General features: G+C 41.9%; 1 protein-coding gene across 1 annotated transcript; it reads left to right on the top strand.

The window, feature by feature from the left end:
- The first annotated feature begins 805 nt into the window (after positions 1-805).
- On the top strand, positions 806-11,684 carry sesn4 (sestrin 4). The gene is made up of 9 exons (XM_084550038.1): positions 806-982; positions 6,747-6,944; positions 7,105-7,287; positions 7,455-7,700; positions 8,060-8,174; positions 8,341-8,465; positions 8,958-9,124; positions 9,256-9,400; positions 10,045-11,684. The coding sequence occupies exons 1-9, from the start codon at positions 917-919 to the stop codon at positions 10,132-10,134; spliced, it is 1,335 nt and encodes a 444-aa protein (XP_084406164.1). The 5' UTR covers positions 806-916; the 3' UTR covers positions 10,135-11,684.
- Positions 11,685-12,357: the final 673 nt, after the last annotated feature.

The raw sequence follows: 12,357 nt of genomic DNA, 5'->3' as shown, positions 1-12,357 counted from the left end.
TTCGCTCTCACGCACACAATATATATATCTGCTAGCTGGCTAAGGTCTTTACACGTTTTCAACTGCAACTTGGCGCACAAACAGTTGCCGACCACAAATATTGTCAATAGCCTCAAGAACATTTCCTACATTAAGTTACCTGGTGATTAGCTTGCTAACTGTTAGCTTTAGTGGCTTATAGACGCCAACAGTTGCCTAGCAGTGCGCTCAGATGACATGTTTGAATAAGTTGGTGTCACTCTTCAGTAGCTATCAATAATTTGCCCCAGCAGTTCATTGATGGGCACAATGTGGGAAATTCTCCCACTAAAATCGTGTGGGTGGGGTAACTTTGGGCTAGTTTCATGTCATTTTGATGCGTCTTTTAGTTTAGAAAGGGAGTTGTGTGGCCCATATGGTCAGGAGTGATGACTACAGCAAATAAAATGTTATAATATGGAAACCTGACTGTGGTTTTTAAGGCAAATAAAAAATTGCGAACCCATCCATTAATGCAGCAAATGTTTCTAGTAGCTAAATGAACAGAGATATTACAAAAAGGCAGCACAGAAACAACAACAGTGTATTCTTGGGTTCCTTCCTAGAAACTGCCCCGTCCCAGGAACTGTAGTCTGACTTCTGCTCTCAGTGCCTCGGCCTGTTTTGCCTCTCTGCGCTGTTGTTTTGCAGATGTTCATTAGCATTTGGATATAACCCTGAGGCAGCCGGCTCCGCCTCCTGCGCTTTGATTGGGCCCACTGTTACTGGAGCTGTCAGCTCGGCTGCAGGAAGGCTTTCTCTCCTCTCAGTCTAGTCTGCAGCTACAGACGGGCTGACTGCAGCCAGCGGCAGGCTCCCCTCTGCCTTTGTTAGCTAGCTTGGAAGGCACCAAGAAAGGACACAGCCGCATCCATGCAATAGCACAGTTTTTTAGAAAATGATCATCTGTACGAATAAAATGGAGTACCCCCTGAGAACCCAGTACCAGCGAGTCCAAAAACAGGTAGGTTACAGCATTATCTGGCGTTATCCGGGGCTGGAAAATAGTTCTAACACAATTAAAGCTAGCGGCTAACTGAGTAGCGTTCATTCATTTGTCGAAGGGGTATTTTTTTTTATCAAAGAAATAACATCTTAACCTACTCTTGTATTCACCTTTGCTGGCATTTAAAGATTTAAACAACATATTGTGGTATCAAATAAGAGGAGGTGGAAGATGAAGGTTGACTTACCTGAACAGTCTTAAGTCCTTAAACTTTTTTTAAACACCCGTTAGTAACGTCAACGGCTGCACGTAGCTAACCTAAATAGCCAAAGTTCTAACGTAGCTCCCTGCTAAGTCAGCTAACGGTTTACCGAGCAAACGTGTGAAATCACAAGTAAAAAAAAAAAAAAAAAAAGGGCGACAAATGGGTTTTTATGGTCGGATTTCGGTGTAAGGGGATGTCACCTTTGCCCACCTCCCAGAGACATGTCGCGGTTTCTGTCTCCATCCGTTAAAAATGTCACGTAGAGCTAACATTAGTGATTAACCGTCGCTGTGCTAGGCTAAATTAAAACCTCAAAAGTGATATCTGCGCCGTGTTTTTTTGAGCTTAACATCACAGTGGCTGAACAGGCGACTCTGCCTTTGTTGTTTCTCCTTGGACGGTTCAAGTATTTCCTTGTAATCAAAGGGCACTATTATACTATTACACATCGATATATTAACCAGATATTGATGATATTTAATGTACACGAGCGTTAACGGCTGCGGTGTGAGGAGAAAGCTGCAGGTGACGATGACATCATCTCAGGAATTGGGGGAGAAAATGTCAAGTTTGGTGGCTGTGAAGTAATGCAGAGGCATTTATTTGCTAAAAAAATAACACACGAGCACGAGTTATATGCACAGTAGTATATGTGTATATGCCATATCCATGAAGGATTGTTGCGTCTTTTCCTCCTTCCTAATGATGTCGACTTTTTATTGTGCTGTTTTTGCTGGCTGAACTGGACTGCCAATCAAAGTTGTTTTTCTCCTCCGCCGCTGTTTTTCCGCCGTGCAACAGGAAGGGGGCGCTGTCTCGAGTGCATTCCCAAAAATACATGTTTGCTGCAGATTAGAGTCCAGAAATGGACCAAAAAAAAAAACACAGGCAGTAATGTGAGCAGCAGCAGCAGCTCTGCTCTCAAGTCCAAAGAATGCTACTTTTGAATAGTTTGCTGCTCATTTGTACATGTTTGTAATTGGAGACACAAATAAGTATTTGTGTGGTTGCAAAGGGAAATAAAATCTTATCTGAGTTTGATATGATAACATACTTCTTCTAGCTTGTGAATTAGAGGTGTCATAAATGACTCTGTTATCATTTCCTACCTGCTTTCAGTCATTGATCTACCTGTCTGACAGATCTTATCACTCATCTGCTCTATGTGTTTTTTTTTTTTTTTTTTTCATCCTACGGCACAGTGTTTTGTTTGTCTTGGTTGTGTTGTATGTGCAGCCTCCCCCCCCTCCAAACCTCTCTGGGCTGCAGCTGGTTTGTTTTTTGCACTTCTCCTCGAGTTCAGGTTGCAGAGCCAAAATCGTCCCCGTCTGCTTGTGTTTCCGGTGAGGGTGTTGGGGAGTTAATGTCGCCAGGACACTGGCGCATGATAACGACAGACCCCCTAAAGGCTCAATCGGAATGCAGATTGAATGTCCTTCTCCTATATCTGCAGCAGCCCCCCCCCCCCCCCACACACACACACACACACACACACACACTTACACACTACATGCGCACATGCACGTCTCATCTCGAGCTGACACATTTACCCTTGGAAGACGGCTGGTATAATTTTTCCACTTCTCTGTGTGTCATCTCAGTCCTGCGCTCTTGCTTCATATCCTTGCTTGAACAGTGCTGCTGTTTTGTTTGTCAGCCTGCTATCAAAGCCCGTCTTTGTCTCCACTTACCTTTCCTCCCCTCAGTGACGTCACCACCTGTTTTTCATTTCATCCCTGCCTCTTGGTCCTCTCTGATCAATAAACAAATGACCTCGCCTGTGTTAGGACGGGAGGATTTCTTTTGAATGTCAAATGATCTGCACCTGTGAATTATTTTTTTTTCTCACAACAACACGCCCTCTGTCAGATTTTTTTTTTTTTATATATATATTTATGCAGCCAGGCCGCACGTTTGAATTCCTCTTGTGAATTGAATACAGCAGCATCCCTAATATAAACATTGCCTTTGTCAGGCTTATTTTAGACAAGACAACATTGTTTGTATTACAGAATCAGTTGCTGCCGGGCATACTGTGAGCAGAATTAAAAGATTTGTGCGCATACGTGTGAAACCAAAAGATGCTTTGTAATGCACAGTTGCATGATGATGTGTTCCTTGTTGCTTTATATAGCCGCCTACACATGCTTGTTAGCAGTTGTTTTTTTTCCTCTTTATTCTGTATTTTTTTTCATGTGGGTGGACAATAAGGAGTGTATCAAAGCCTTATCAAAAGTACTGCTGTGTGCAGCTTCTCTGCCTTGTTTTCTGTGGCAATAAGAATGAAGTGGTGTGCATGGGTGTCTGGGCACAGCTTTGACAAACGGCATCTGTCAAAACCTTCTCCTGCAGCGTGTATTAGTCACAAATATTGATTAGTTTGGAGGGAAATGGGTCTTTAAATGAAGTGTGATGGATCACGTTTGTGGCTAAATGTAAGGTTTTCTAAAAATGAAAAGTTCCTGTTCAGTTTAGCTGGATTTAACTTCAGTTGGATGTCTGATCTTTGCGAATGGGCCTAGCAGATGTAGATGTGAATATATTGTAGATTGGACTGTAGGTTTATCTGAATTGTTTTTGTGCTGTCAGCCGGTTAAGCTGCGAGATTTGTCATTTCCTGCTCACTATGTAGTTCCTGTTTCATTTTTGCCTCTCTTTGTGGTATTTGCCCAGACATGTTTATGAGATTACGCAAAATATCAATTTCCTCTTTGATTGCGTGATCCCATTGATGACTAATGCCACCTCCTCGGCTGTAAAAGGGTAAGCAATTTTATTTGATAAAGGACAGAATGTGACCATTAAATGGTGACTTTTAGAGACTTGTTGACAACCGCGATGTGTTTGTCCCCTTTCTCTGAAGCCCATTTAAAGACAGTGGCGTGTCCCGTGTGGGCACCGGGTTCACAGTTCAGTGCAATGAAGTCTATCATTTTAGCTTCAGCCCGTCTAACAACAGCAGTAACCTTTTGTTGAAGTGATTCTCGTACGTAAATAGTGTTTCTCCCTCTGAATCAAAAGACAATGAACAGGCCAGTTGCCTGTGTCCTGCCCAGGGTTGTTGCGTCACTTGGTTTCTAATGATGTCCCACTGTGCTCCAGTCTGAAATGTTTTCTGTACATGCTAATTAAACCTAAAAGCCAAGTACATTTATAGTCATTCTGAAAAATACACTTAATGCCAGTTCATTAGATTCACCAGTGAAAACGAACGTACTCTAATATAACAGTCCTGCACAAAATCTTAGCTTGAAGGCTTTGGTATTTAGCATTTGTTTAAAATAACTGAGAGAGCTGTTGATTCAACTGTGTTTTCATTTTTTTTTTTTTTTAACCCTAACTCTCCTAAATGATCATAGAGTTGAATCACCACCTTTCTTACACTGTTTCAGAATAGACCAAACATTATATCAATCATGAAGGAGGATTTAGTGCAGGACTGATGTATTAAAATCCATTTGTTTTCACTCGTGTACCTAATGAACTGGCAGCTGAGTGTATATAACTTTTAAATAATTATAGTTGCTGATACTACCATGTGGAAGTTCCTTCTTACTCTATAATAACAGATTGGTTACATGTTAAGTCAGACTCAAAGCATGTTTTCTGTACGGTGTAGGCCTCTTCCTTTCAGTGTCCAAGCCAGTTAGTGCTTGATGGAGCAGTAACCTAGATTCTGCAGCTTGGCATACTAATCAGCAGCTCTCGTGTTTGCAGAGGGATACTTGTGTGAATGTGCTTTTGTCAGTCGTTGATTGGCAGGCACCTGTGTGCACTACGTTGCCTCCACATCGTTTCTCATGGACGCTGACAGACGAGAGCGGGTCAGGGTCCGCGTTTCATTTAGTGCCAACTCCACTCACTCGCTCCGCCTTTTTTTTTTTTTTTTTCTTTCAATCCTCCCGCTTCCTTTGGTTGTATAAACTATGAGATTAGGAAGATGTAAACGTCAGAATGAGACGGCTTGTTTAATGTGTGGAGTGTTAAAACATCTTTTATGGGCTGAGAATAGATTGTATATAGGTCAAGAGGTGGAGCCTTGTGCACGATCTGGAGGAAACCCTCATCCACTGCAGCAAGAAGTGAAATACCACATGGAGCTACCATCCAGATAAACATGGTGCAGAATGCCAAAGAGCTGTACGGGGCTAAAATTAAGTAACAAGGCCCGCTAGTTGACATTTGCTCCAACTAACTGTGGCATAAGTTGAGGTGTCTGTGATTTGACGGGACGGTAATAATCCTAGACGGCCGTTTGTGTTGTTTAAAGGAGAACTCTTTGCCAAAATTTGTACGGTTGAAATTGCAGCGAACCGTTTGGCGTGTGATCAGTGCTGTGCGCTCGAGTTTCACATGCAGGGGAACTGAGTCCTCGCCCGTGGCCGAGCTCCCGTACCCCTTTTCCTGGAGGCCACTGTACGACAGAGAGAGCTAATAAACGGCTGTGCCTGTGAGGCCAAGCCAGCTTCCCACTCCACATGGGTCTGTTTCTCTTGGCCTCAGGCTCCTTAGCCCAGTCGCTCCCATGTTTGTGTGTTTGGCCTCATCCATTTCTTTACTGCTGTCGAGCTTCCCTCTTCAAGGCCTCCTAAGCTCAACTTTCACATTAGTTCCTTCATCTGTGCTTCCTCCCAGCGTGTAAATCCCCCTTCAGAGCATAATTTTGGGTGTTTTTTTTCTTTCTTTCCGTACACCAGCATTGTTTTTGTTTGCTGCGTCCACTTTAATTTCACAGAAGTGCACTCCAGAGCACTTCTACTTCACTTAATAATGACATAGTGGATTTAAATGAGCCTGCTTCAGCCAACCTGACTGTCTGTGAGTCTGCCAAGCTCCCAGCTGAGCTTCTGTTGTTTGCTTGTTTTATTTGGAGAAAGAATAACGTAAGGAATGCACTCCCTTGCCAGCGGTGCCGGTATCACAGCATCACGGCGGCTATTCTTCCAAGTCTGCTAGTTGATTTAAAGCGTGGAACATGATTCCAGTCCAGAGCACAGTCTGGCCGGTCGTCACTGAAGTCCAACATCATCATCAACCTGATTTGTCTACAAATTGAAATCTAATAATTGTCCCAAAGGAACTTCAGCCCATTGTTGCTGGTTTTCGTGTAATTTAACATGAGAAGGACTACTCAGTATATATGGAAACTTAACACACGGTGCATAGATCAGTATAATCAATAAATACATGTATCACCGTCATTAAGGGTGATGTGACAGTTTTGATTTCTTTATTTTCTTTTTTGATTAAATAGCTTACACAGTTATTTTGTCCTAAGAATGATAAAAAAAAAAAAAATACCTCGTCTCTTTGTCTTGAAACTGCGTGTTTTGATCGACTAACCGTACAAAAAGCCCCAAAGATAAAGGAATTTACACAGACATCGTTGACAGACATATGAACACAACGTGGAAAACTCCTCAGAGTGAACTGCATTAATAAACAGTTCATGTTTTTTTTAAGTTTCTCGTCAGGAACCAACCTTGTCCTCTCCCCTCCTTGTCCTGGTTTCTGCAGGTGATGGTGAACGGTGAGAAGGAGCGGGTGTCACTGTTGTTCATGAAGGCTCTGGTCAGCAGGGGGAGCGTGGACGCTGTGTCCCAGCAGATGGCGTCTCACCCTCAGTACTTGGAGAGCTTCCTGCGTACGCAGCACTACATCCTGCACATGGACGGCCCACTGCCGCTGCCATACCGCCATTATATCGCCATCATGGTCAGTGACCCCGCCACACACCAAGAGCCTCATCAGTTACATCACATAAAAATAAACAAACACAGGGATCATAATAGCGTTACACAAAATTAAAGATACAGTTTGAGTTGGTAATTTTCCCAAATCTGCCTCCTCAATATTCTCGCCCCGTCACTTATAGGCTGCGGCACGACATCATTGCAACTACCTGGTGTACCTACACTCAGCTCATTTTCTGAGAGTGGGCGGGGACCCTCTGTGGTTGCAGGGTTTGGAGGCAGCACCCCCTCGCCTTCGCCTTCTTGACAACATCAACAAGGTGCTGGCCCACCAGCCCTGGCTCATAGCCTGCTCACACATTCAGGTACGGGACAAAAAAACAGAGACACACACATAATCAGTAATAAGACACTATTAAATGTTTCCCCACTGAATTGTTTAATATTCACAAAAATAAAGATTCGAGCTAAATCTTTTTTCTTTATTGTTGTTATCTGGGACTGAAGCAGCGTTTTGTTGTCGTTTCCTCAGACTCTGCTGAAGTCGGGTGAGCAGTGCTGGTCGCTGGCCGAGCTGGTGCAGGCCGTGGTGATCCTTGCCCACTGCCACTCCCTCTGCAGCTTTGTGTTCGGATGCGACGCTGACTCGGACTTTGTTCCACTCTCCAAATCTCCTAACGGTACCCCTCCGACCTTCTGCCCCTTTGATGCTGCCAACGGCAACGCCAACGTGCCTCAGTCCCTCGCCGCTCCCTCTGAACACATAACACGAAGAAGGGTAACAGACTTTTTCTTAAAAATCACTGAGTGGATACAGTCTGTTTAAATAATCAATTTTAAATAATGCATTTGCTGAATTTTTTTATGTTCAAAATATGCTGATATAAAATATTTTCTGCTGGCGCTCCCATATCTTCATTTTTTCCAATTAAATTGTTCCAAAACAAGTTAAAATAAAGTAAAGCTCAGAGTCTAAAACACACAATTGAGGAATATGATCTGATCACTTTGTGTAAATATGTAATGTCTGATATTATGTTAAATGCAGCATCAGAGTATTTCTTGCCACAGTAGCAGAGGCTGTCTCCTTCATGTGTTTAACTTCATCGCTCCGTCTCCTGGTGTTTGTCCCGATAGTCTCTGGACTCCAGTTGTGACATGATGTGTCTGAAGGAGAGGATCCAAAAGTCCCAGGAGGAGCGCGAGAAGAGAGAGGAGCGTCTTCTGCAGACACAAACACTCCAGCAAACAGGTAACCCACAAACAGACTGACACTGCTTAGATGTTCCCACTCGCCTCTGATGATTATCTTGCGCGTTTAAATTGGGTCGCGTGGTGTGAATCTTGAGCGATTACCACGTACACTTGGTGACGCACTCTCACTGCCTCTCCTACGTGTCTCTTGTCTCTTTTTTTAGACATGGAAGAAGAGGAGGAGATGATATGCTTCGCAGATCCGTCACGTTTTATCACAGACCCTGACTTTTGCTATCAGGAGTTTGCACGCCAGGAGGAGGACCACTTCCAAGTATTTAGAGTTCAGGTGAGGATGTTACATTTGTGTGTGTCAGTCAGCTGGTTCTGGTGTCAGTAAACATACAGTATGTGTGTAATGGTATTTAATTTTATGGCTACAGGAAATTATTGTGTCTGACTGGCTGGCAGGTGTCTGCCTCAGTCAGTACATCTAACATACTTCCTCCAGGAGATCAGCAACCAAATTAGATGTAAATTTGGTGTCTGCAGTCAGGCAGCCTCAGGCAGAGCAAGTTAAACAATATAGTTTTTTTTCTCACATCTGAGAGTCCATGAGAGACAATAATAAGTAAGAGTAGCTTATATTTCGAATAGTTGTATTTTTTTCTGCAGATACAGATGAAAAGTGTATGTGGCGTGTTGTTAAAGCCAGTTTACCAAGTGTTTTTAAGATTCTACCTTTTTGTAAATGCACAATTATGCAGATTTTTCTCTGGTTTGCCTTTAATTTTATGTGTGTTCTGTTTCATTTTACTGACTTGTCCCATTGACCCTACAGGACTATTCATGGGAAGACCACGGTTTCTCCTTAGTCAACAGATTGTATTCTGACATCGGCCACCTCCTCGACGACAGATTCAGGAGTGTGACCACCCTCCCTTCGTTGCACAGCGCCGACCTGAAGAGGGCGATCTGGAATTACATCCACTGTGTGTTAGGAATTCGGTAAGACTTTTATTTTATTTATTTATTTTTTTAATAAGTAATAAAATAATACGAACATGCCCTTTTAGTCATACAAACCTCTGCTTTTCATTGTGTTTAGTGGATAAAAATGTGTTTGCCTTTGCTCACAGTTACGATGATTACGAGTACGGAGAGGTGAACCAGTTGCTGGAGCGAGATTTGAAGCTGTACATCAAGGCTGTGGCCTGTTTTCCAGACGCCACAAAAACTCCAGTGCGCCCGTTGAGTTGGACTCCACTCAAAACTTTAGAGCGGGTAAGAGGGCTCTCTACCGATCTGTTAAAGGAAAAGGTCGTACACGTATTCAGTTGAGACTGATATCAAAACGAATCCAGCACAGAACTGCAGTTCCTCAAACGAACACTTGAAACTAGTTCCCAGAGCGAGTGAATCCCCACAGACTTCGATGTTAAAAGCAAAACTAAACATGTTTACGGCCTGGTGCAAAAACTGTTTTGGTCTGTGTAGCTAATTTACCCATTCATGACAAATTTATAGAGGGTGAATATTTATGAAAACACATTAATTATCATGTTGTATTTCTTGTTTAAAACCCAGTGTGGTCATCATTACTTTGAGAGCTATCAGCCAGACTTAAACAGGGACTATAGCTTCCTGGCATCTCAGGTGGTTCCCTGGCAAACGTACATGTTTATCACTGAGCTGTAGAAGTGCTGGTAGGGTGGAATATTTAAAGACGGAACCAAACTAAGCTAATGTGTTAGCTGCACAGACATGAGAGTATCTTCAGTCGTCTCATTAAATTAGCAGCAACAAAAACCAAACTATTCCTTCAACCGTCCCTCAACACAGTGTTTGACAGAAAACAGTTTAGTATTTATAAGTTTCTGCGCCGTGTGGTTTTGGATCTCGGTGTTAATCCTGTGTTCTCTCCACAGATACATGTTAATCTATTAATCATGGAGGCCCGGCTGCAGGCAGAGATGCTGTATGCTCTGAGAGCCATCACTCAATACATGATTGCCTAACTGCTCAGAGAGTAGTTAGGCAATCATGTTTAAAAACTCTTCGCCGGTACAGAGATGGAGACGTGGGACGAGAGCGGCACTTTTAAAGGACACAGAGATCCGTTGTTTTGCAGCTGTGCCTCATGAATGTGCTTTTCTTTTTCAATGTGTTTATACCATAGTGTGCCACAGCACCCTTCTCACCCCTCCTGCAAATTGTCTCATTGTGAAGTCCCCTCATTGAAGGTTATGTGCAATGATTACTAGTACTTTTAATTTTTACCTGTTGTCTTGTATTCCAGTTGCAGCAGTATGTTACCAGTGGCCAATTCTCTCCTTTTAGTTTGAGAAGTCTCCTTTTGTATTAACTGTGCGTTCCTCACAGCACCCCAAAAAAAATCTTCTTTTGTACAAGTTGGATGAATGTTAATGGGAGACCAGGGCCTTTGTTTTCGTTTTGTTGGACAATCCTAGTCAGTGTTGGAGGAGGACGTTCATGAAGTGGACTGTGAAGGATGACTGTTTTTCTTTGTGTTAATGCTGGTCAAGAACAAACAACAGTGACACTGCTGGAAGAGATCACATCACTATAGTTTCTTTTAATAAGCACTTTTTTAAACTTTATATATTTATATTGTAAGGTAGCTCAAAAGTAGACAAAGAGTTCGTCGGTCTGACATCTTTTCTTCTAAAGTGTATGAAGATTTTTTTTTGTTGACTGTTTTTTTTTTTTGTCAAACTTTGCTTTTGTAGTCTGCCCCAGATCTCTGAGTGAAGGTACGGATTCAAGATATTTCAGTGAAATGTTGTTTTTGTGTTACATAGAGAAGGATTTTGAAGGTAACGATATTTGCAGATTTGTGACAAAGCTGAAGAGGTCAGGGAGCTGAGATGTTCATGATTGATATTGAATTGGATATACTGTATTCAAAATGTCCATCAGTAGATCTGCACCAGCCTGAAGTTCAGAATTCAACTCAGAGCTTTTTTTGTGAGCTGTATCAAAGCTGATTATCAAGTCAGAATCCGCGGTAAGATTTGCAAAGCAGAACAATGTACGAACCAGTTGTTAAAAACTGTAACTGTTTGTTTCTCTTTTTATTTTTACAGTTTTGTAAACTTTGGGGTACTTTTTTTGTTTGTTTCTGTGTGTGACGATAGGACCTGCTGGTCGTAGACTGTTTAGAGTTAGACCTAGTTAACCGCAGGACGTAGAAATAGAACTGCATATCGACAAAAGAAAAAGTGCTGTTAACACAGGTGCCTTCAGGCTAAAACTGGAGTGCTGCTTAAGTGGAGGGACTACTGGAGGCTGAATGTGGGCTTCGGTCGCAGCTGGAAACACAGCCACCTAAAACTTTTCCTGCTTAATTGGGAAGTTTTTTCATTTCTCCTTGTGTTTCAACATTTCAGATTAATATTACAGCTGTGAACGCCCTAGTTTTCCATCAGACACCTTCTACTAGCCCCAGCAGCTCATCTAGAGCCTTTGACACAGATGGATGTTAAAAATGTTCAACTTTAGCAGATAAAAAAACAAAAATGGACAGTTATCTTAAAAAATAAATAAATAAATAAAAAACAACTGGGAAAAAAAAGAGAGAAATCAACTGAAAAGGCAAAAAAAAAAAAAAAACAGTTTTTGAAAATGTGAAAAAATGTTTTCTATAAAGATGTTCTATGAAAATAACTGACGCCTTCTGTCTTCTTTTCTTTTACATATTCCTTAAAAACATGGTCTTCTGTCATATTACCACAAAAGAACATTTTCAGACTTTGTCATCAAGTCTGTTTTAATTAATTAACAAATCATAAGTTGCTCTTTCACACATAAGGTTTGTGGGTCATTTGTGTCTATGACCTGTCCAGTGAAATTATAAAGGTCCATGTGATCCATGACTTCACACAGCCCAGATACTTAAGAGAAGGATGGGTTTTCTGCTCATTCATAACCTAAAGTTAATTTTGTTGGCAATGATAAAGAAGTGGATATGCAGTCAGGGGTCTTTACTCATTAGCCATTTCCTGGTTATAGCTTTCTTACTAGCTGCCAACAATATTCCTAATTATAAAAACACTCTTTGTGTGTTGGAAGGGAATACACGCTGGCACGGGCAGACAATTGTACCTTGATAACAAAATGTTAATTGGATTTCAAGTCTCAAATTTTAGAACTTATTGTCCACAAGGAGCTGTTTCTTGAGTTTTCAGTAACATCACACAGTTATTCTTGGCCTGTGGGGT

This window comes from Chelon labrosus, assembly GCF_963514085.1.
Source record: "Chelon labrosus genome assembly, chromosome: 8".
Taxonomy (NCBI): Eukaryota; Metazoa; Chordata; class Actinopteri; order Mugiliformes; family Mugilidae; genus Chelon; species Chelon labrosus.
The sequence above is the reverse complement of the archived record's forward strand: the minus strand, read 5'-3'. Positions and strand labels throughout refer to the sequence as shown.